The sequence below is a fragment of the Thalassophryne amazonica genome, chromosome 11 (assembly GCF_902500255.1).
Source record: "Thalassophryne amazonica chromosome 11, fThaAma1.1, whole genome shotgun sequence".
NCBI classification, from domain to species: Eukaryota; Metazoa; Chordata; class Actinopteri; order Batrachoidiformes; family Batrachoididae; genus Thalassophryne; species Thalassophryne amazonica.
In genome coordinates this window covers 67,803,624-67,829,507 of record NC_047113.1, presented here as the reverse complement: position 1 = coordinate 67,829,507, position 25,884 = coordinate 67,803,624, and the positions used below count along the sequence as shown (strand labels likewise).

The 25,884-nt window shown below is 42.0% G+C and overlaps 1 protein-coding gene across 6 annotated transcripts in view; it reads right to left on the bottom strand.

Annotated features, from left to right (window-relative positions):
- fstl5 (follistatin-like 5) overlaps positions 1-25,884 on the bottom strand; it is a 661,980-nt gene that overhangs the window by 608,701 nt on the left and 27,395 nt on the right. The window contains exon 1 of one of the 6 annotated variants that reach the window (XM_034182072.1): positions 21,212-21,637. The exons of 1 other annotated variant lie outside the window; for it this stretch is intronic. In XM_034182072.1, the coding sequence (XP_034037963.1) occupies positions 21,212-21,234 (23 nt within the window). In that variant the 5' untranslated portion in view covers positions 21,235-21,637. Of the gene's footprint in view, positions 1-21,211; positions 21,638-25,884 lie in introns of those variants that run through there. 4 more of the 6 variants (XM_034182073.1, XM_034182071.1, XM_034182068.1 and 1 more) reach the window with 4 other exon arrangements.

Below are 25,884 nucleotides of genomic sequence, written 5' to 3'. Positions count from 1 at the left end.
ACTGGGAGGTAAAAAACACTTTCTGTAGCCTCTAAAGGCCACAGCACACTGAATCACAGTCTTCAAAGAGAGACTAAACCCCCTTTGTTTGACATTGAAATGTAAAGCGAAGCAGCTGTCAAAATTTGTAATTTTCCATTTTTGTTGATTTGGCAGCTCCAACAGCCTCTGTTTTAATTGTTGAGTTCTACAATGGTGCAAGCCAGCTTGGTATGTTTTATTGGCTCATTCACATGACTTCTGCCAAACATGGACGTGAAGCAACAATGAAAAATGGATCACAATGACAACAAAAATGTAAACTTGTTTGTCACCTTCCTCATGTACCACATCTTCTGGAGTATACGAGGTCTGTTAGAAAAGTATCCTAACTTTTTTTTTTTTTTTCAAAAACCTGGTGGATTTGAATCACGTGTGTTTGCATGAGCCAACCTTGAACCTTCATGCGCATGCATGAATTTTTTCACGCCTGTCGGTTGCGTCATTTGCTTGTAAGCAGCCTTTGTGTGAGGATGGGTGGAGTCTCTCGTCGTTTTTCTTTGCAAGGAAATAGCAGAATGACTGGAGCAGCGCGAGTGCATCAAATTTTGCCAGAAACTGGGCGACAGCCAGGTGGAAACCATTCGGATTATTCAGACGGCTTTTGGTGACGATGCTATGGGCATCACACAGATTAAGGAGTAGTACAACCGGTTTAAAGACGACCGCACAACGGTGGAGAGCGAGCCGCACTCCGGTCAGCCATCAACACGCTGAAATGACCAGATCATTTCACCAGATCATCATCAAGTGCTGATGGAAGTGCCATGAAAAGAGTGGCGGCGAAATTCATCGGCACGAAGCTGATGGCGGAACAAAAGCGCCACCGTGTTGAAGCCTCACAGGTCATGTTGTGATATGTCCACCTCTTCTGCAATTTCTCGGATAGTCACACGACGGTCCCACATCACCACAGAGTTCACGTTGGAAATGATCTGGTCAATATATTAGCCTTAGTGTTTGGGACACCTCTGTTTCATGATCTGATGAAAGACTGGATTTTATTTGAGTTTCTGTACACAGTATGGAGTCTGCTTTTTGGGAATATTCCAGTTTGTCATTTAATATTAGACGATGAGTCCATTAACACAGCACTGACTGTTTGGGAAAACTTTGGTTTTAGTTGTGGCTTTCCTTTGTATGGAGAACATTTCCTGACATGACTGACAGTGGTCCAACAAAAAGGTGAGTCCAGGACAAACCCCGCTCACTGCGTCATTTATCCATTGTTGTTTTAGTTCTGTTTCTCTGATGTGTGCTGCAGCACTGCGCACTGACAGATGTCCATTTAATCACTTCAGTTGTTGTTTACTCAGCACATTTTGCTGTTTCGTAAAGACGTTTATTCATATTTGCTTGAAATGGGCGTGACCGCTAACTCTATTTTACCTCTGGAGCCCGACGATCACCAAAGACATGAGGAAAAGCTCAAAGTAGTGATGCCATCACGACTGCTCGTATAACAAATACTTTAAGTGTTTTAAGCACATACTGAAGGTAACTGAGCTGTTAGTTCTCTCTCTCTCTCTCTCTCTCTTTTATTTGTTTCTCCTTTCCACTGTCATGAAAATGTATGGAATTGTGATTTTTCATAATAAGTCACACTGAACTATAAGTTGCAGGATCTCTCAAAGTAGTTAAATAAAACATGACTTATAAGCTGGAAAATACAGTAATATGATCTTGTGAGAGGATTAACAACAGTGCATTTTCTACACAATGGCCTTAATCCACAAAAAGGCCTTAATATTAATATTTTTGAACAGTCATTATTTTTGAGCAGTCACAGCACAAAACAGTTTGAATTATTCGCATCATGAAACATCACGCAGACGGGCAGGCACCAGCTGCATGATGTGGTTACACATTGTGCAGATGCTGTGAAGAAAACAATAAATAAAAAATAGGAAAAGTACATGCTGCAACAGTTCAGTGCATGCGGGAACACAGCAACTATTCCCCAGCAGCTTTTAAAAAATACATGTTACCCACGGGATTCGAACCCGTGCCTTCCAAAAGCTCTGACTGCCAGTAGGAAACTGTACCAGCTACCATCGCTGTCCTGTGACAGGTGCTGGAAACTGCCTCATATCAGGAAGCACATGGACATATGAAGAGCTCTTTTTCCAAAATGCTATAAATCCATTTTGATTGTTTTGAGAAAAATTACTTTTATTTATCCAGACCCACAAATATTGCAGAATATTTAGTTTATCTTGTTGTAATAGATGGTTGGTTCAGTCTGAACATTTTCAACAATAATTGACAAATCTAATGACGTTATTGTTTATAATCCAAAGTTTATTTTATTTTTTTCCAAAACGCTATAAATCCACTTGTTTTTTTGAAATGTTATAAATCCATTCATTATTTTTTTTCTGTCTTTGTTTTTAAAACAAGAGAACATGTTGTAGATATCAGGAAATTTCATCAAACAATTTGTAATAAAAGCAAATAATAAAGTAACACTTCAATAACGTTCATTCATTTTGCTTAATCTTACGTTTTAAGACTATCCACCATGGAAAACAACTAACTAAATAACAGTCAGTTTAATTTTTAAATGCAATCCATTCAATGTGCAACCCTAAATAGCATGACAAAACCACCATTTTAAAACAATAATAATTGATAAGAATACATTCAGTAGTCGGTTAAGTGCTGAACCTGTATGTGTGTGTGTGTGGCATCCTGAGAGCATGAACTCTCTAAGTGCTACACAACTTGAATAATGTAACTTCAAACATGTCTAAAAATTATTTTTTTTCCTCCTTGAATAAAAAAGTAATATCATAGTGTGTATCTTTATACTTCATAGTAGACCTTACAAACACACTACACTTGTTGTTTATGTTCTGGACAACAACTGTGTAAAATATCACATCTCTAGTCATAAGCACTCTGAAACTGTGAGCTTTTTGTATGTAAATGTGCCATTTGGCACAATTTATCTAAATTAGCTCCAAATGTGCCAAACAGGATTATTTATATTTTATGACTAATTTGACCATAAGTCCAAAAAAGTTGAAAATAAGTCATGTGAAATGATAAAAGATGATGCTTAAAACTCCTGTGCGCTCTGGCCTCATTCGCTTTCACCTTTACGCATGCTGATATCGGTCGCCTTTGTAATTAAAGACCATAATTCCCATGATGCACTGGGAAGGTTATCTCATTGGCTAACAGAAAATATGAGTCATGGGTTTGAAACATCACTGGGTTTGCTAACTCTGAATGGCCAAAATCTTCAATGCGTAAGTGCCTTGGAACGCATGTTTTACTCCAAAGCGTCCACCAGACGAATGCGCGTACCAAGAACAGAGCTTACACTGGATTTAGAGAGTAAACAGGTTAGTGAATAAGCGCAAGTCACATGGAAAATCCGAAAGTATTGGAAATATGAGAAAGACACGTTTTAATCATCATATTTTTACTTTTTCATGGAATAAAATGGACTTTGATGGATTATAACAACATACAACATTTATTTATGGGAAATACAACTGGATATTATTTTTCTGTGGAGTTTCACAAACAAAGGAACCCACTTATGGACGGATTTGACGTGTTTTGAAGCTCCAAAAGACAAGCACAAGGTAAGAAGCGATAATTATGAATTCTAATATGATGACAAATTATTAGTTACTGGCATTTACGCACCTTTTATAGGACAGTGATGGTAGCGCAGTGGTAAAGTTTCTAGCTGGCAATCTGAGCTTTTGTAAATTGCAGGTTCAAATCCCGTGGGTTATCCCGTGGGTTAAGTGGGAATCCCACATACACAGCAGACTGTATTTCAGGGAGACATTCCTGTCCTTCGGTCTTTGTCATCAACATTTTGACGCTGCCGTTTAACTTCTGTTATTGTCATCAGATGAAGTAGAGCCCTGTCCTGTTCAACCTTAACAGGCTTATCATAAAACTTCTGAAAATTCATTACAATGTCATCGGGTGTTAATGTATCTGCATGGCAAAAATTTTGGCAGCAGTGTGTTTACATCCAACGGAGGGAATCAGACCGCCACCAGAATAGCAAATTTTCTTTGTTTTCTCTCGTTCATGGTTGTCCTTGTTTAAACGATGTCTTCTACCACCTGATGTAGGTCTTACAGGTTCTTCAGAACCATCAAAAGTATTCACAACAAATATTCCAGAAAGTTATTTGGGCATAAGAACTTACACAAGCAACAAAACTCCCCACTTCAGATCATCGCCATGTTGGATAGCTCTGACCGAACTCTGATTGGTCTAGAGGAAATGTAGCACTCAGCCAAAAACCATGTGCAGTGCCAATTGTGGTTTGGAAAGAAACAACAATTTGCAGCACATATAAACTAGGAAATATAGCGATTTGGCATGAAACATTAATGGAGCAGTGAATATGTTCTGTACACAGCAGAATAGCGTGTCAAACTCGGTTTTTTTTTTGTTTGTTTGTTTGGTTGTTTGTTTGTTTTAATTGGTGTTTATCGCGTTTTGGAAAAGAGCTCTTCATATTTAAAAAAATGATGCACCATATAAAAACGTCGCACTGTATTAAATCCCTCTCATCAAGTGGGCAATACAAATATGATCCATCTGTTTCTCTGTAGATGACGCATGGTCACTGACACAGTCATGAAATGACATGAATGAGAAGCAGTTCGCTCATCTCATTTATGTCCACATCTGCTGGTGCGTGTCCTGCTGACACACGTGTCTTGTGGACGGTGTGCCGCAGGACACCGCATCATGTGGAACAGAGCTCACACGGGTGACGTGATAATCAGATCATCTGCTGCATGTTATGATCTGATGGTCCGTTTCAACCAGGGCAGCCTGTCCATGTGCACGCACGCACTCATTGAGCCAGAGTAACATAAGGGAAACCACTTAAGCACAGGCAGGACAAGCTAACTCCACACAGATAGGACCAAGTTGGGTTTGAACCCCAGACCTTCTGGCTGTGCCCTGTTGTTTGTCAAATGCAGACTGAGAAGAAAAAAAAACATTTAAGCATTGAAGAAGTATTTCTATGTAGGCTCTCAGTTGTCCAGGTGGTTTCCATAGTAGAGAAGCTCGAATCTTCGACTGGACTGGGTTGCTTGACGCGAGGACGTTTCGCTTCAAATCGCAGAAGCTTCCTCAGCTAAAATTCTTGCCACCAGACGACCAGAGCAAGAATTTTAGCTGAGGAAGCTTCTGCGATTTGAAGCGAAACGTCCTTGCGTCAAGAAACCCAGTCCAGTCGAAGATTCAAGCTTCTCTACATTGAAGAAGTAAAAAGTGCTTCACAATTATTGCTAATGGACCCCGTAATAAAACTGCTTTATTCTAAAACTGCACCAAGGGAGTCACACTAGTGGTGTGGAACTCTCTGATATGAACATATGCAAATGTGCATGTGAAGCTAACCATTCAAATATAGTTTTAACACAGATGCATCTGAGAGTATTCAAACCAACTATTGTTTTAAAATATTCCCTGCAAAGGCCGTATTGGGTCTTTGCCACAGATGTAATAATAAATCAAGAGGGATTTTATGTTGGCAAGCTGAGTAATTCTTCATCTCACAAAGCCTGTGATGCATCTTCCACTGGGTAAATTAATAAATACACATTCAGGTATGTTCCATTATTTTTGTCTCACAGTTCACTTTAGTTGCTCATATTGAAAAAGCACCCAACCATCAATAGCAGCTTTCTGAAGGCACTGGCAAAGGTTAAAACATCCAGTTTTTTAAGAAATTTCTACTCTACCTCCATGTTTGTCTGCCAACAGAAACTACAGTTTTTTTTATGTTTTGGGAACATACCGTAGTATATATGTGGCAGTACAGACAGATCACAGTGTGTTACTGGTTACCACTGGTCTATACAAGCCTTACTGGTTAGGATTTTAAATTTTTCTATTTGCATCCTCTGCTGTACTTCCCCTTCCCCTGCATGTCTGTGTGTCTTGTGAGTCTTAGGCTAGGTGTGGCTGACCTGCTTACATCTCGCACCTGCAATCAATCATCTACTCCAGTGCAGTTTAAAAGACCAGCTCATTCATCCACAGCTTGCTAGTTCATTGACTTACCTCCTGTGCTGTCCACACCCAGCCTTGCCACCTGTTTTGCCCATGCACAGACTTCAGACCCGCTGACTCTTCATCTATGTCTGATACACTTTTTAATCTTTGGACAGATCCCTTAGTTTTACACTGTGGCTCTTCTCTTTTGGTAAGTAAAATCATTTATTTCACCTAGTCAGTGTATGGTGTCTGCATTTTGGGTCCAATTCATTCTTCTGGTTAACATTACTGACCTAGCGTAGTAGTGAATCGTAAGCTGTAGCATGTGAGGCACTTTTGAAACCACTGTCCTCTCTAAAATTGTCTCATAAGGGCAATCAGAAAATATTCCTGAAGTATTTCCTGCCATAGAGCCATCACACAGGGTAATTTTCAGCGGCAGTGCCACTGTTCTTCTCACCATCCAGAGTCATCCACATCTATCTCAAAAAATGACTGTCCTTATTAGGTATCCAGTAGGGATGGGAACTGATAAGATTTTAAAATATAAATGCCATTGAGTCTGCTTTTTGATCTGTTCTTAATTGATTCCCCTATCAAGAGTGTTTTGAAGGTTACTTTTAAAATGTAATAGATAACACATTACTAGTTACGCTGTTAAAAATGTAATAAATAATGTAACTATTTTAATTAATTCAGAGTAATGTTAGTTATTACTTTTTGATTACTTTTCTAACAAATGTTTTAAATTGCACAATAAAGCTGAAAAGGCTTAAAAATGTACATTTAAACCCGGTGATGTAGACCTCACAACAATGATTAATGTCAGTTGTTTATTAAAAGTTCTTCATTATAACTCAAGATCGCATGATCACCTGCAGAGAACATCTGCCTCTCCCCTGTATCTCCCAGTGTCCCCCATTTTCTGTCCCCTGACCAACAGCATTCCAACAATTCCATTACTGCAAAACTGACCAATTTGTGTGGAATAAAAGTCACCAGATTTTTTTCGCTAATAGCTAGGATATGATTTTTAGTCACAAGGGAAGGTCAAAATGCCACTATGTTTCATTACGAACGCTCTAAATTGGCAGCACTGAGACGGAGGTTGCTTGCAGAGATTAAAAAAAAAAAACATGCAGGAACTGATAAGAGGAACTGATTGTGTATGAGGCATACAATTCCGATGGATTGAAAAATTTGGAACCAGTTCTCAATTCCCATCCTTGGTGTCCACACAAATGTTATTCCTCAAATATATGAAAGCTTTGATGGATTTATTTGCATTTCTATTTTTTAAATGTTTGCTCTTTTCCCCCCTTGCCTTGAAGAAAGCCACCGTAATGAAAAGCTGAGCTTCATTATCACCTTTTCCGCTGCCTGCATCTGCATCTGTTGCTGAACTGATTAATAAACCCTGATAGCAGAAAGAGCACACTGAAATCTGGCCTGTTTATCTAAATGTTTGATGGCATTTTAAAAATCTATTTTGATCCAATTTACTTAAAAATATGACACAGGGTAAGATGTAGTGTTAACTCATTACTCCAAGACCAGGTAGATCTGGGTCCCAATTCAGAATTCATCCATTTTCTCCACTTCTCCACAGTAGGCTAAATAAAGTAATTTAGACATGTTTCTGTCCATCCACATCCACCAGCTTATCCTGGAGGCATCACAAGCTGTTCCAGCCCTGTTGGGATACATAATCTCTTGTGTGTTCTGGATCAATAGATGCCCAGAAAAGCCTCTAAATAATGGTGTCCAGGAAGTATATTAATCTAAAATATGACCTACCACAAATCACTCTTCTTAATGTTTCACCTTGTGTTCCACACATTCCACAAAATCTCCATGACAACAACATCTTAACTGTTTCAGTTCATCTCCACTGTGGTGGTGCACTACACCTCAAGTCAGAGCCCTGAAAGTGGGTGTGTCACTACCACCTAGGGTGGCAAAACTTTCTAGCCATAATTTACAAGTTATGTATTCCTAGTTATTATTTTTTGGTATGATAGTCATCCTAAGGTGTCAGCTACAACAGGTAGGGCTCATGAAGTATTAGGCAGGGCTCAAAATATAAAAATGCTCCAACTGAATTGAAATGTCTCACATATTATGTGTTTGATTATAAGCATTCCAAAAAGGAATGGTTTGGACCATGAAAATTCAATAAGGTATATCTTATACATTATATTCCAATTCTAAGGTGGAACTATGCTTGTACGAGGGCTGTCAATAAAGTTATGGTCCTTTTTATTTTTTTCAAAAACTATATGGATTTCATTCATATGTTTTTACGTCAGACATGCTTGAACCCTCGTGCGCATGCGTGAGTTTTTCCACGCCTGTCGGTGACGTCATTCGCCTGTGAGCACTCCTTGTGGGAGGAGTCGTCCAGCCCCTCGTCGGAATTCCTTTGTCTGAGAAGTTGCTGAGAGACTGGCGCGTTGTTTGATCAAAATTTTTTCTAAACCTGTGAGACACATCGAAGTGGACACGGTTCGAAAAATTAAGCTGGTTTTCAGTGAAAATTTTAACGGCTGATGAGAGATTTTGAGGTGATTCTGTCGCTTTAAGGACTTTTCACGGTGCGAGACGTCGCTCAGCGCTCTCAGGCAGCGTCATCAGCCTGTTCAAGCTGAAAACCTCCACATTTCAGGCTCTATTGATCCAGGACGTCGTGAGAGAACAGAGAAGTTTCAGAAGAAGTCGGTTTCAGCATTTTATCCGGATATTCCACTGTTAAAGGAGATTTTTTTAATGAAAGACGTGCGGACGGGTCCGCGCGTCGGGACGCAGCCGCCGCGACGCTCCGCCACAGGAAAAACACCTCTGTTGAAAGCCTTAAGGACAAGTTGGAACATGTCCTGCCTGTTAAACAATTTCTCATATACTCACTCCACTGAAAGCCATCAAAAGCCGCCTGGATTTTACAAATGGTTATCAACACGGAGGTGTTTTTCCTGTGCCGCCGCACCGCGTCGGCTGCGTCCCGACGCGCGGATCCGTCCGCACGTCTTTCATTAAAAAAATCTCCTTTAACAGTGGAATATCCGGATAAAATGCTGAAACCGACTTCTTCTGAAACTTCTCTGTTCTCTCACGACGTCCTGGATCAATAGAGCCTGAAATGTGGAGGTTTTCAGCTTGAACAGGCTGATGACGCCACCTGAGAGCGCTGCGCGACGTCTCACACCGTGAAAAGTCCTTAAAGCGACAGAATCACCTCAAAATCTCTCATCAGCTGTTAAAATTTTCACTGAAAACCAGCTTAATTTTTCGAACCGTGTCCACTTCGATGTGTCTCACAGGTTTAGAAAAAATTCTGATCAAACAACGCGCCAGTCTCTCAGCAACTTCTCAGACAAAGGAATTCCGACGAGGGGCTGGACGACTCCTCCCACAAGGAGTGCTCACAGGCGAATGACGTCACCGACAGGCGTGGAAAAACTCACGCATGCGCACGAGGGTTCAAGCATGTCTGACGTAAAAACATATGAATGAAATCCATATAGTTTTTGAAAAAAATAAAAAGGACCGTAACTTTATTGACAGCCCTCGTATACTAAGCCAGAAACTTTACCACTGCGAATTCATTTTTTGATGGTATCATGAATTGCAGGGTAACACAGGGGAGTCTATGGGGTTCATGGTTAGGGATGTGGGGAAGGGGTAGAGTTAGCAATAGGAAAATATAAAAAAATGTCAAAAAATATGACATTTTGTGAGAGGAGCATAAAAAAAGCATGGGAATTGGCTGCAATTTCAGTGTGTATGGCTCAAAAGTCAAATATGCCCCATTTTCAACAGTAATGCAACTTGTTGGATGAGTTAACAGCATTAAGAAATGGAATAGTTTGTGCTGTCGGCCATGCTTACACTCTAAACAATGAACCTCTGTCTCCATCCATCCATCCATCCATTTTCTTCCGCTTTATTCGGAGTCGGGTCGCGGGGGCAGCAGCTCAAGCAAGCAAAACCACACACACACCTCCTCCAGCTCCTCGAGGGGAACCCCAAGGCGTTCCCAAGCCAGCCGAGAGATGTAGGCCCTCCAGCGTGTCCTGGGTCTTCCCCGGGGCCTCCTCCCAGTGGGACGTGCCATGAACACCTCTCCAGCGAGGCGTCCAGGGGCATCTGGAAAACATGCCCGAGCCACCTCAACTGACTCCTTTCGACGTGGAGGAGCAGCGGCTCGACTCCGAGCTCCTCCCGAGTGACCGAGCTCCTCACCCTATCTCTAAGGGAGCGCCCAGCCACCCTGCGGAGGAAACTCATCTCGGCCGCTTGTACTCGCGAACTCATTCTTTCAGTCATGAGTACCTTAAGTCTTTCCCTTTCTACCCTAATCATCTGCAGAGGAATGGTCTATTTGAAGAGTTTCAGTCAGGTTTTAGAATTCATCATAGTACAGAAACAGCATTAGTGAAGGTTACAAATGATCTTCTTATGGCCTCAGACAGTGGACTCATCTCTGTGCTTGTTCTGTTAGACCTCAGTGCTGCTTTTGATACTGTTGACCATAAAATTTTATTACAGAGATTAGAGCATGCTATAGGTATTAAAGGCACTGCGCTGCGGTGGTTTGAATCATATTTATCTAATAGATTACAATTTGTTCATGTAAATGGGGAATCTTCTTCACAGACTAAGGTTAATTATGGAGTTCCACAAGGTTCTGTCCTAGGACCAATTTTATTCACTTTATACATGCTTCCCTTAGGCAGTATTATTAGACGGCATTGCTTAAATTTTCATTGTTACGCAGATGATACCCAGCTTTATCTATCCATGAAGCCAGAGGACACACACCAATTAGCTAAACTGCAGGATTGTCTTACAGACATAAAGACATGGATGACCTCTAATTTCCTGCTTTTAAACTCAGATAAAACTGAAGTTATTGTACTTGGCCCCACAAATCTTAGAAACATGGTGTCTAACCAGATCCTTACTCTGGATGGCATTACCCTGACCTCTAGTAATACTGTGAGAAATCTTGGAGTCATTTTTGATCAGGATATGTCATTCAAAGCGCATATTAAACAAATATGTAGGACTGCTTTTTTGCATTTACGCAATATCTCTAAAATTAGAAAGGTCTTGACTCAGAGTGATGCTGAAAAACTAATTCATGCATTTATTTCCTCTAGGCTGGACTATTGTAATTCATTATTATCAGGTTGTCCTAAAAGTTCCCTGAAAAGCCTTCAATTAATTCAAAATGCTGCAGCTAGAGTACTAACGGGGACTAGAAGGAGAGAGCATATCTCACCCATATTGGCCTCTCTTCATTGGCTTCCTGTTAATTCTAGAATAGAATTTAAAATTATTCTTCTTACTTATAAGGTTTTGAATAATCAGGTCCCATCTTATCTTAGGGACCTCATAGTACCATATCACCCCAATAGAGCGCTTCACTCTCAAGACTGCAGGCTTACTTGTAGTTCCTAGGGTTTGTAAGAGTAGAATGGGAGGCAGAGCCTTCAGCTTTCAGGCTCCTCTCCTGTGGAACCAGCTCCCAATTCAGATCAGGGAGACAGACACCCTCTCTACTTTTAAGATTAGGCTTAAAACTTTCCTTTTTGCTAAAGCTTATAGTTAGGGCTGGATCAGGTGACCCTGAACCATCCCTTAGTTATGCTGCTATAGACTTAGACTGCTGGGGGGTTCCCATGATGCACTGAGTGTTTCTTTCTCTTTTTGCTCTGTATGCACCACTCTGCATTTAATCATTAGTGATTGATCTCTGCTCCCCTCCACAGCATGTCTTTTTCCTGGTTCTCTCCCTCAGCCCCAACCAGTCCCAGCAGAAGACTGCCCCTCCCTGAGCCTGGTTCTGCTGGAGGTTTCTTCCTGTTAAAAGGGAGTTTTTCCTTCCCACTGTCGCCAAGTGCTTGGTCACAGGGGGTCGTTTTGACCGTTGGGGTTTTTACGTAATTATTGCATGGCCTTGCCTTACAATATAAAGCGCCTTGGGGCAACTGTTTGTTGTGATTTGGCGCTATATAAATAAAATTGATTGATTGATTGATTGATGAGCCAAATCTCATGACCATAGGTGAGGATCGGAACGTAGATCGATCGGTAAATCGAGAGCTTTGCCCCCCTACTCAGCTCTCTCTTCACCATGACGGTGTGATACAGCGACCGCATCACTGCAGATGCTGCACCGATCCGTCTATCAATCTCACGCTCCATCCGTCCCTCACTTGTGAACAAGACTCCGAGATACTTAAACTCCTCCACTTGAGGCAAGGACACTCCACTGACCTGAAGAGGGCAAGCACCTTTTTCTGGTCGAGAACCATGGCCTCGGATTTAGAGGTGCTGATTTTCATCCCGGACGCTTCACACTCGGCTGCAAACCGTTCCAGTGCATGCTGAAGGTCCTGATTTGACGAAGCCAACAGAACCACATCGTCCGCAAACAGCAGAGATGAGATTCTGTGGTTCCCAAACCAGACCCCCTCTACACCCTGGCTGCGCCTAGAAATTCTGTCCATAAAAATAATGAACAGAACCGGTGACAAAGGGCAGCCCTGGTGGAGGCCAACGTGGAAACAGGTTTGACTTACTACCGGCAATGCGAACCAAGCTCCTGCTGCGGTCATACAGGGACCGGATAGCCCTTAACAAAGGACCCCGGACCCCGTACTCCCAGAGCAGTCCCCACAGGGTGCCCCGAGGGACACGGTCGAATGCCTTCTCCAGATCCACAAAACACATGTGGACTGGTTGGGCAAACTCCCATGAACCCTCGAGCACCCGATGGAGCGTGTAGAGCTGGTCCAGTGTGCCGTGACCAGGACGAAAACCACACTGCTCCTCCTGAATCCGAGGATGAGTCCGCCTCCGAGTCCCCAGTCTCTCCTTCCTCTTCGAAAGACGTGACGATGGGATTGAGGAGATCCTTGAAGTACTCCTTCCACCGTCCGACAACATCCCCAGTCAGGGTCAACAGTTCCCCACCCGCACCGTAAACAGTGCTGGTGGAGAGCTGCTCCCGCCTCCTGAGGCATCGGACGGTTTGCCAGAATCTCTTCGAGGCCAACCGATAGTCCTCCTCCATAGCCTCCCCGAACTCCTCCCAGACCCGCATTTTTGCCTCTGCGACCGCACGGGCTGCGGCACGCTTGGCCTGCCGGTACCTGTCAGCTGCTTCTGGGGTCCCACCTACCAACAAAGATAAGGAGGACTCCTTCTTCAGCTTGATGGCATCCCTTACTTCCGGTGTCCACCACCGGGTTCGGGGATTGCCGCCGCGACAGGCACCAGCGACCTTGCGACCACAGCTACGAGCAGCCGCATCGACAATGGAGGTGGAGAACATGGTCCACTCGGACTCCATGTCTCCAACCTCCCCCGGGATCTGGGAGAAGCTCTCCCGGAGGTGGGAGTTGAAGACCTCGTTGACAGAGGGTTCCGCCAGTCGTTCCCAGCAGACCCTCACGATACGTTTGGGCCTGCCAGGTCTTACTGGCTTCCTACCCTCCCAGCGGATCCAACTCACCACCAGGTGGTGATCAGTCGACAGCTCTGCCCCTCTCTTCACTCGAGTGTCCGAGACACGTGGCCGAAGGTCAGATGATATGACTACAAAGTCGATCATCGACCTCCGGCTGAGGGTGTCCTGGTGCCACGTGCACTTATGGACACCCTTGTGCTCGAACATGGTGTTTGTGATGGACAAACTGTGACTAGCACAGAAGTCCAACAACTGAACACCACTTGGGTTCAGATCGGGGAGGCCGTGCTTCCCGATTACCCCCCTCCAGGTCTCACTGTCACCGCCCACGTGGGCGTTGAAATCCCCCAGGAGAACAATGGAGTCCCCAGTCGGAGCGCTATCTAGTATCCCTCCCAGGGACTCCAGGAAGGTCGGGTACTCTGCACTGCTGCTCGGCCCGTAGGCCGAGACAACGGTGAGAGACCTGTCCCTGACCCGAAGGCGTAGGGACGCGACCCTCTCGTTCACCGGAGTGAACTCCAACACTTGGCGACTGAGCTGGGGAGCAATAAGCAATGCGACCCCAGCTCTCTGCCTCTCCCCGTGGGCTACGCCAGAAAAATGAAGCGTCCAGCCCCTCTCCAGGAGTTGAGTACCAGAGCCCAAGCTGTGCGTGGAGGTGAGCCCGACTATCTCTAGTCGGTATCTCTCAACCTCCCGCACAAGCTCAGGCATCTTCCCCCCTAGCGAGGTGACATTCCACGTCCCAGCAGCCAGGGGCTGTGAGCATGGACCAGGCCGCCGGGCCACCCGCCCTCGACCGCCACCCAATCCTCTCTGCACCCGACCCCCATGGCCCCCTCTGCAGGTGGTGAACCCACAGGAGGGGAACCTCTGTCTCAACAAGAAAAATTTATGTAACAACTTGCATCAGCAGCAAGGCTGAAAACCGACACTCAACGCCCGTGGCCTTCGATGCCTCCCTCAGGTGGCACTGCATTAAAAACTGACATCATTGTATAAAGGATCTTACCATGTAGGCTCAGGAACACTTCAGAAAACCACTGTCAGTTAACACAGTTTGTCACTACATCTACAAGTGCAAGTTAATAGTTTATCACACAAAGCGAAAGCCATACATCAACATCCAGAAATGCCGCTGTGTTCTCTAGGCCCGAGCTCATTTGAAATGGACAGACGCAAAGTGGAAAAGTGTGCTGTGATCTGATGAGTCTACGTTTCAAGTTCAAAAGACAGCATCTGTGATGGTATGGGGGTGTGTTAGTGCCCATGGCATGGGCAACTTACACATCTGTGATGGCACCAACAATTCTGAAACGTACATCCAGGTTTTGGAGCAACACATGCTGCCATCCAAAGCAACGTCTTTTTCAGGGACTTCCCTGCTTATTTCAGCAAGACAACGCCAAGACACATTCTGCACATCTTACAACAGTGTGGCCTCATAGTAAAAGTGTGCAGGTACTAGACTGGCCTGCCTACAGTCCAGACCTGTCACCCACTGAAAATGTGTGGCACATTATGAAGCACAAAATATGACAACGGAGACCCCGGAATGTTGAACAACTGAAGTCATACATCAAGCAAGAATGGGAAAGAATTCCACCCACAAAGCTTCAACAATTAGTGTCCTCAGTTCCCAAACGCTTATTGAGTGTTGTTAGAAGGAAAGATGATATAACACAGTGGTAAACATACCACATTGGCAGCACCCTGGCATCAGTGTGTGAGTGTGAATGGGTGAATGTGAGGCATAATTGTAAAGCACTTTGAGCATCTGATGTAGATGGAAAAGCGCTATATAAATGCAGTCCATTTACCATTACATTTCACTGTCCCAGCTTTTTTGAAACGTATTGCAGGCACTCATTTCAAAATGACCAAAATTTTTGCACAAAAACAATAAAGTTTCTCAGTTTGATCATTAAATATCTTGTCTTTGTGGTTTATTCAATTGAATATAGGTTGAAGAGGATTTGTAAATCATTGTATTCTGTTTTTATTTACATTTTACACAACATCCCAACTTCATTGGAATTGGGGTTGTAAATTGCAGGAGGAAAACTATTTGTTTCATGCCAGTATACCAAACAGAAGCTTGTCCAAATGATGGTTACAATCCAGACACGCCATCCACTCATATACGAGTATTTACATGTCAGCAGGTGCACTGACATATTAAACATGCAGTATGATGTTAGATCATAACTGGCTTATATATTAAAACAACTGAACAGTCCCTCTGGAATAATTATGGTTCACTAACACTAATTGTTATATTTATGGTAAGGTACATGTATGTACAGTAGTGTTCAGAATAATAGTAGTGCTATGTGACTAAAAAGATTAATCCAGGTTTTGAGTATATTTCTTATTGTTACATGGAAAACAAGATACCAGTAGATTTAGTAGATTCTCACAAATCCAACAAGACCAAGCATTCATGATATGCACACTCTTAAGGCTATGAAATTGGGCTATTAGTAAAAACAAAGTAGAAAAGGGGGTGTTCACAATAATAGTAGCATCTGCTGTTGACGCTACAAACTCAAAGCTATTATGTTCAAACTGCTTTTTTAGCAATCCTGTGAATCACTAAACTAGTATTTAGTTGTATAACCACAGTTTTTCATGATTTCTTCATGTTTGCGAGGCATTAATTTTGTTGGCTTGGAACCTTGATTTTGCTCCTTTACTAGTGTGCTTGGGGTCATTGTCTTGTTGAAACACCCATTTCAAGGGCATCTACTCTTCAGCATAAGGCAACATGACCTCTTCAAGTATTTTGACATATCCAAACTGATCCATGATACCTGGTATGCAATATATAGGCCCAACACCATAGTAGGACAAACATGCCCATATCATGATGCTTGCACCACCATGCTTCACTGTCTTCACTGTGAACTGTGGCTTGAATTCAGAGTTTGGGGGTCATCTCACAAACTGTCTGTGGCCCTTGGACCCAAAAAGAACAATTTTACTCTCATCAGTCTGCAAAATATTCCTCCATTTCTTAGGCCAGTTGATGTGTTCTTTGGCAAATTGTAACCTCTTCTGCACGTCTTTTATTTAACAGAGGGACTTTGCGGGGGATTCTTGCAAATAAATTAGCTTCACACAGGCGTCTTCTAACTGCCACAGCACTTACAGGTAACTCCAGACTGTCTTTGATCATCCTGGAGCTGATCAGTGGGTGAGCCTTTGCCATTCTGGTTATTCTTCTATCCATTTTGATGGTTGTTTTCCGTTTTCTTCCACGCTTCTCTGTTTTTTTTTTTGGGTTTTTTTGTCCATTTTAAAGCATTGGAGATCATTGTAGATGAACAGCCTATAATTTTTTGCACCTGCGTATATGTTTTCCCCTCTCCAATCAACTTTTTAATCAAACTACGCTGTTCTTCTGAACAATGTCTTGAACGTCCCAGTTTCCTCAGGCTTTCAAAGAGAAAAGCATGTTCAACAGGTGCTGGCTTCATCCTTAAATAGGGGACACCTGATTCACACCTGTTTGTTCCACAAAACTGACAAACTCACTGACTGAATGCCACACTACTATGTGTTATTGTGAACACCCCCTTTTCTACTTTTTTTTACTAATAGCCCAATTTCATAGCCTTAAGAGTGTGCATATCATAAATGCTTGGTCTTGTTGGATTTGTGAGAATCTACTGGTACTTTGTTTCCCATGTAACAATAGGAAATATACTCAAAACCTGGATTAATCTTTGTAGTCACATAGCACTACTATTATTCTGAACACTACTGTATATGTGATCTGTGTTCTTAAATGTGTGATTTATGACTATTTATTACCACATTATATGTGCAATGCTGCCAGTCATATTTCAACCCTCTCCAAAATGTTTGTACACATGGGGTCACAGTTTGTGTACATATGAAAACATTCTGTCATTTTGTACTCATAAATAACAACACATATTAAAATTGTCATGCACATCTTTGTGGTCCAGATTTTCACTTGCACAACAGTTATAATTGAGGCTCTTGGTACTTCCTGTCCTAACTGCACAGTTTTGAGACTTGGGTGTTAGCCACTGGCTGAAGGTGGTTCATGAAGACAAGGTGACTAAAAGCAACTGACAGTGACAGTGACAGAATGGACACCAGCAGTGAAGAATGGGCAGCTGGATGATCTTGGAGTGTTATCAGATGGACGTTGGAGTGGCACGGTGAGGACGATGACAATGATGGTGATTATGACCACTATGATTCTAGTTAATCTTTTTCAGATCCCCAACAATCCCTCCACCAATGTGGATTTGGTATTAGGTCTCTTTGGAGCATACTGGAATGACTCTGGGTCAAACAAATGGTTCATTACAGAGACTAAGATAAGGAGCATCATATATATTGTGACAGAACATCAGCTCCAATATTCTTTTGCATGTTTGTCTGGGCAAGATCCAGCACAAAGGTGCCTAAGTGGGCACGCTCATGTTTCACCTGACGGCTGCGGCCAATAGGTGGTTACTTTTGAAAGGTGTTTGCCTGCTGCCATCCAAAATCAGTTCCTTGATCCAGCACTCAGGTTTGCTCCCGGTATCCCGACAAGATGAGCTACCCGTCGGGAGGAGCTCCACCGCACAACTGTGCATGCGTGCACATGTGGAGTTCTCTCTACCCAGGATTTTAACACCTCCCCCATCAAGTTTAGCTACCTCTCTCTTTACAGCGGAACGGCGCATGTGCAACTCTTTCTACACGTGGAGTGGAGCTCCCCCACCAAAGAAAACCCACGTAAGTTTTGGCTTTACATAAAAATAGAGCAATAAGTGTCTTTTCAATTTTAAAAAGTAAAGATTTGCATGTACATGCTGTCTTTAAAGCCCATTATTGACAGTACATTTTATTGTAGGCTGAAACTAATATTTTTATTGTGTTTTTATTGTGATGAATGATTGAGGTTAAGGACACTTATATTTTTATAGTGAGTATTTATTTGCCCGTCAAAATAAGATACATTTCTCAAGAATCTTATATTCAGTGAATGAAAGTGAAATACGATAGGGACCTCAACTTCACTGTTGATTGACACTAGAATGAGCTCATCTAGACAGCGCAGCTCATCTCGACAGAACACCGGACCTGACCTAGTCGTTTTCTTTGATGTGGTCAACATTGCTGCTCGACTTTGTCTGCATGGAACAACCTGGTCTCACGTCAAGTCGTGCTTCAGCAGCACGAAATATACATTAATCTATTGGCTTGTGATATTGTGACGAAAAGTGCCTCATTTTCGTCATGGCACCACAAATTATTTCTCATTCATTCCGTGATGGCTGCACGAAATTAAAAGTGAAGTGGGGGGGGTTATGGTTAGGGTGGGGGGGAGTAAGATTAGGTTATGGTTAAGGTTAGGGTTGGGAGTGGGAGTAGGGTTAGTAATAGTGAATTAAAAAAAGCTCTGTCATGAAAATTTGACTCATTTCGTCACGGCAACATGTAAAAAAAAAAAAAAGTGAGACTGGGCTGCATGGAAAAAGACTCACGCCTAATCCTGAAAATGAGCACCTCTCCCTGTGCCCGTCCTTCTACAAAAGGAGCTGGTTATTTATTGGAACCAGTATGTTTCACAAGTATGCTCAGTATATGCTGCACAACCTGTAACCGATATAAATGATATATTACTTGGTTGCCGTTCTGTATTCATGTGGCGAATCAATTAATGAGCACAGTTTTAAAAATACTGATCCACTAATTCATCTAATGCACCAGTGGAAATAGATTATATCATGTGCTTTCAAAGAGATAAAGTGAAGGCACTGTGGGTATAAAGGGATTGAAGTTGGATTGTGATTTCCTTTCAGCTGTATGCAATCTCCTTCTCCACAAGAATTGCAATTACTATTGCAGTTATGAGAGAAATGGGATAAACATCCACTGAGCCCACAGTGAATTACATAAAATTGTATAAAAAATAAAGATGCTGCTTCTGAATTTGATGTGTGCAGTAAGACACACTTTTCTTTCTGTGAACAGTTTATTTAATCATGTACAATAATGAAGCAATGCATATACTCCAGTTATGATTCGAACAATGATGAAACTCTTATTGTTACAGACTCAGGTGGGATTTAGAGTTTGAATCCACTTATGAAATATGACATATTAATGACAGATTTTGGAACTGTAAACCAACTGAATGAAATGCTTCAAAACAAAAAATAAAAGCATGATTTAACCATCCTTGAAAGACATCAATGGCATCAGAAAATGATTCACTGACAGTCCCCCACCCATAATAGATTAATTTTTCTCATCACAATCCTGCTTTTTCATTCTCTGACCAAGTGAGTCAACTGCTTCACATAATTTACTGCTTCAAAATATCTGAAACACTAGATGAAACAATGGCTTCTGAAAATTGCACCGGTTCAAAATTTATGAATCTCAAAGTAAATCTATTGCTTCATAAAATGCTTCTGTTTTAAAATGTCTTCATCACTTAACATGTGAATCATTTTTGGCAAATGATTCATTGTTTATTAACTGTGTCAAAGAAAATTGCACAATTACAATTTCAAAATCCATTAAGTTCAAAGTGAATCAATTTACTTCAGAAAATTATTCCCCATTTTGAAATGTGTCAAAACACAAAATGCGTAAATCACTTTGGGAAATGATTCATTGCTTTTGAAATGTACAAATCACAATCAACCCACAAGCATACATGCTGTTTCAAAATTCATGGTGTTCAAAGTAAATCAGCTGCTTCAGAAAAGGTTCCCGGTTTTGAAATGTGAAACAAGAAAAGCAATCAAACAGGGAAATTACTCATTATTTTTGAAAGGTTCAAACACAATGCAGTTTCTTTTGAAAACAATATTTTTGAAACATTTGGAAAAATTCAGTGATCCAGTTGCTTAATAAAATGATTTGCTGTTTTAATATGCCTAATACAATGAATGAAACAACTGCTTCGGAAAATGACTGTTTAAAACTGCTTCAAACACACAAGTACCATCCCAGCCCCAAAGGGACTTCTTGTCTACAGCACTGGTTGCAGTCATTAAACAATATGTGTAGTTTTATTTCCCCCCATAGTTAGCTGTTATTTCATGAAGCATAAACGTTCAAAGGCTTTTGTGGTCTTTAAATCCGTGTCCTATTGATGACCGAACTTAATCTGGGATTAGGTGATCTCCAGATGCGTCTGCTGCTCTGTCAGGATTAAAATTACGCCAAATTTCATTCGCAATCACCAAACAACCACAAACTGATGGTCACCCTGTGCGTGAGAGTCTAATATTCTGCATCCAAACGACTCAGGCGCAGCCATGAGGACGGAAAACAAAAGTATAATCCCTCTGCTGCTAACGGTGTCACTCAAGGATTATGGTGCCAAGGGCAAAAAAAAAAAAAAAAAAAAAAAAAAAAACGCACTCACTCAGCACCGCGCGGATAAATTAAAGGCTTTGCGTTCTTCTTATCACTCAAAAACACATCGATTAGAATGTGTTTCGAAGTGTTTGCGATAGTTTCTCAGTAACTTTGACACTTCTCATATCACAGATAATCTAGACTGTGAAATTTTAAGCGCCACGCAGTTTGAAATCGAGACTTTGAGGCGCCTCGGTGATGATGAGGGTTAAAACGCGCGGATCAATCGTGGACTTTTCCTACTCAACAAAAAAACAATAAATAAATGAAATAGAGAGAGAGAATGGTCATTGTTACCTGTGTGCCCAGACGTAAAACATCCAGAGGGATAATTCACGGATTGGTGGACTTCTCAACAAACTATGAGTGCGATTATCTCCAGACGGAGGTCCGCTCAGATCCACGACTGGCGCGGAGTAATTTCCGATGTGAAGAGAGAGGAGGAGAAACAAAGCGTCCTTCGGACAAGTTTGCGCCCAAGAAGGCACAGGGGTTTCTGTTAATCCTTTCCCCTAAAATATCACCAGTGTGAAGTCGACGGAGGAACAGCAGCAACGGACGGAGAGCGGGACGCGGAGTTCAGCACCACGACACTGTGGACAGCTCCAACGGCGCGGGGATCTCGGCCGCTCTCGGCTCTCTTGTGCGCCACCGAGGCACGAGCCACCAGCCCCAACCTCACCTACCGGCTCGGTCCCGACCGGATTTACATACAACCACGAGGGAGGGAGGGCAGAGAGGGAGCCACGGACCAATCACATACACCCCGGAGTGGACAGAGAGCGCGCTAAACCGGGACAGACTATGTGGAGTGGCTCAGTCTGTCCGCGGCGAACCAAACTGTCCTTGAGAGAGAGAGAGAGAGAGAGAGAGAGAGAGAGAGAGAGAGAGAGAGAGAGAGAGAGAGAGAGAGAGAGAGAGAGAGAGAGACTGCTTCACTCACTCATATGCGCACATACGCAGGAGCGCGCAGCTCCAGTGGTACAGAGGGGGGAAAAAAAACTCCTCTTACTGGATGACCTCCAGGTCACCATGAAGGGTAAATAATCAAACTACTTTTTCCACAACTATACACTTTATTTATTTGTTTTCTTCATTACTTATTCATTTGCATTGAATTGTTTAAATGAAAGTAACCAGAGTACTGTTGCACAGGGCCGGCCCAGCCTGTAGGCAGTATAGGCAATTGCTAAGGGTGCTGCCCATTCAGGGGGTGCCACAAATGAAGGGAAGAAAAGTCAATGTTGCCTATTTTATACTAAAGCTTGTTAATGCTAGTCATCTTTTAATATAAAATAAATATAAATCTATATTGATTTAGCTGCATAGCAAAGGCTATTAAATAGTAATGATGATAATTGTTTCCCCCGCCAAAAAAAAGTGTCTGACGAGCCCTTCTGGCTCATTATGTCATTGCTCCATAGCAACAATGTCAAAACGGTCCGAACTGTCTGGTGTCGTATCACGATCCAAGTGATTTAACAACAATGTCAAATGGGCCAAACTGTCTGGTGCCCAGAGGAGGAATAAAAGAAAAGAAGAAGAGGGAAAATGGGACCAAGACAGCAGTACAGTAAAAATAATATGATTAATTATTTTTTCTGTTGCATTGCATCAGGTAGCGAGCAGTGTTAACATGCCTTCATCCATGGTTTACTCATTCCTAAGGCATTTTGGGGTGAAGGTTCAAGTGCAGTTATGCATAAACCTTCAGAAAAAAAAACATTTTGACCATTACTAATGTTGTATTTACATGTTGCATATGGCACATGGTAAACTGGAATAAGATCTGATCTGGACTCTGTTTGACATGCATAATTGCTTTGTTGTCTGCACTTTGTTCATTTTAAACTTTGTTGCAGGCACTCTGTTGCTATTACAATGTTCTAAACAGTGGATCACCCCTCTTAGTTTCTCTCTGCTTTAGGTTTCTTCCTAAAAACAAAACAAATCAAAAACAAAACAAACAAACAAACAAAAAACCCAGAGAGAGTTCTGCCTTGCAGCTGTCACCTGTGTGCTTTGCTGTGATTTGGTGCTACATAATTTTTTTTTTTTTTATTGAATTATGGATGGTACGCAAGTGAGTTGTGTGTGTGTGTGTGTGTGTGTGTGTGTGTGTGTGTGTGTGTGTGTGTGTGTGTGTGTGTGTGTGTGTGTGTGTGTGTGTGTGTGTGTGTGTGTGTGTGTGTGTGTGTGTGTGTGGGACGTGGGGGCGTTGCTGCACACATATAGTGAGATAACAGATGTCGTGACATTACAGTTGAGGTAGATTTTGCTTAGTGTCAGTTACTGTGTATAATTACACTATTTGTATGGCACCACTGATTGAATGAGCAGTGTCTTACCAAAAAAGAAAAGTTCATGTTTATGTGCGCATGCTTGCAATAAAAGGAGGCAAACAGAAAGCAGACTGATGAGATGTCGGTTCGAGGTGAGGAATTTTATTTTTACTGAAACAACAGTTGCATAACAACATCACTGGCACCGTGCTGCCTGTTGTACTGAAGCACAATACTTCAGTTGGTCTAGTCTGAGCAAAGGATATTTTTAGAACTTGTTTACCAGCTGTCCTGAGGTCTCAGAGTCTCCTTTGGGTTAACTGTTTGACTAAAAGTAACATGGTGGAGAGCAGTATCATTATCAGCAGTCTCTGTTAACGCTGGCTTTACAGCTACGAGCCAAACATCCATGCCTCTCATTTCGCAAAGCTCGTCAATAATTCACAATATTGAACACAAATTCTATGGCTGGTGAGTTTAAACTCTGCCAAAAAAAAAAAAAAAAAAAAAAAAGAGGTGGTTTTGTGAGCTCAGCTTCAAAATCAAAATCTGAGAGAAATAAGTGCCTCAACTTTCTTGCAGTATTATCAGGACAAACTGAGGAATTACTGGAGTCTGTAGTACCTCACAAAACTACTGCTGGCTGCAGGTGAGGACCAGCGAACCTCCCATTTTGGGCTATATTGGCATCTTTTAACATTTAGAGCTTCACAATACTCTACTTTGAATCTGGGCTTAGATGTACAAGCCGCCTCAGTCTTTTAAATTCATCCTAAACATTTTACATGATTTGCCAAGTCACTTTTGGAAGTGCTGCTGGGAGCAAATCAATGCATTAATCATTTGAATTATATCACCAACTGAATACCACATTTTAAAATTATATTATCACTACTGAATACATCATGTTGAAATGTGAACAGTTTTTCATTTGTTACACAGAGATGTTTGAAAACCACCTTTCCATGTTTAAGTGATCTGACCTTCATTTTGTTACATTTTCAGTACTCCGTTTCAAGTTGTGCAACTCATTCCCAAAATTTAAGGCTCAAACAAATTAAATAAATAAGAATGAAATAAAGCCCTGTGACAGACTGGCATCCTGTCCAGGGTGTACCCCGCCTCTCGACCTATGACCGATGGGATAGGCTCCACCTCCCCTGTGACCCTTAATTACAATAAGCACATATAGAATATAAATTAATTAAAAATAAAAATATCAAAGCAGATCAACACCTTCATTTATTTTTCAAAAACCCAAAAGTCTCTAAAACCTAAAATTAAATTCTATCAATCAAATGTATTGGAATTACACAGGTGGAACCTGACTGATAATTTTACAAAGTGAAATTTAGACCACAGAATGGTACAAAGTTGATTTCCAAAGTCAGACACAAATTTGCATCTTCTCCGTCGTGTCTGTGTGGGTTGTCATCCTCAATCAAAAACGTACAATGTAGCTTCTATGTCTTTGTAGATTTGGAGTTGCATCTTGAAGGGCATCTGGTATAAAACTTGCGCCAAATCAAGATGCAGATCCATACCAGATCTGCTGTGATGACCCCAAGTGAATGACAGAAGCCAAACAAGACAAAATTGAGATTTAACTTTCAACACCAATTATGGAGTAATGATTCAATGCCAAATTTTGATATTCAGTTGCTGATACATTATAATTTTCTTCCAGCATTTTTAATAGGAAGTAGCTGGTGCTCCACTCAGTCATGAACTCATGACCAATACGAAAACATGCATGCTGTCAGGGTTTGAGTTTTTGTTTGGTTTTTCTGTTTTATTTTGTTATTTTGTTCTGTTAGGTATTTTGCATTCATTGGTTTTGGTTTGTTTGTTCTCTTGTCTCACTCTTGGTTCTTACTGATGGGTGTTTCTCTCTCTCTCTGGCCATGCCTTGGTTCTGGTGTTTTTCATGCACACCTGTTTCTGATTTGCTGATTACCTCCTGGGTTATATAAGATCACTGGGTGTTTGTCCCTCACCACTTTGTCGTGCCTTGTGCCTTCATTCCAGTTCTGTTCCTGCATTCATATTCCAGCCTGGCTCATAATGTGTACCTGACATCCAGCCTGTTGCCTCAACCATGCCGTTTGGCTGATGGTTTTTGTACTGCTGCTTTTTCTGGACTGCTTACTCGTGTACCAACCTCTGCTATCCACCTCAGTAAAGCTTTCTAAAAACCAGAGCTGTTTGTATGAGCTGTGCATTTGTGTCCTGCAGTTCCTGACCATCCAGCCTGATACATGCTAATTTAAAAATGTCAGTTCTTTCTACCCCTCTCTGCTGCTGCAGTCGCTGACCTGGATGCTGCCTCCCCCACTACACTTGACCACCACCAGTCAGTCCCTGTCTGACACCTGGGGAGTAGCCTCTGCCCCTAAGTTCTTATGATGATCCCAGATCTATGTACATATTATCACTATGGACTGAAATTTTTAATCGTTTCTTCTCTGCTGAATCTTTCTGGTAGAATTGCTTTAATGTTGCAAGTTTAGTGTGATTTAATGTACTCATTATTTATGACAGCACAAATCTCAGATGGGGATAAACACCAGAATGCAGCTTGCCTTCCTCTGTCCTTTTTTTGCAGGCCATTATTACCTAACTCCGTGGAGGTACTCACTCCCCAAGCGCACATTTTATTATTATTAATGTTAAATATTGTGCACGCTT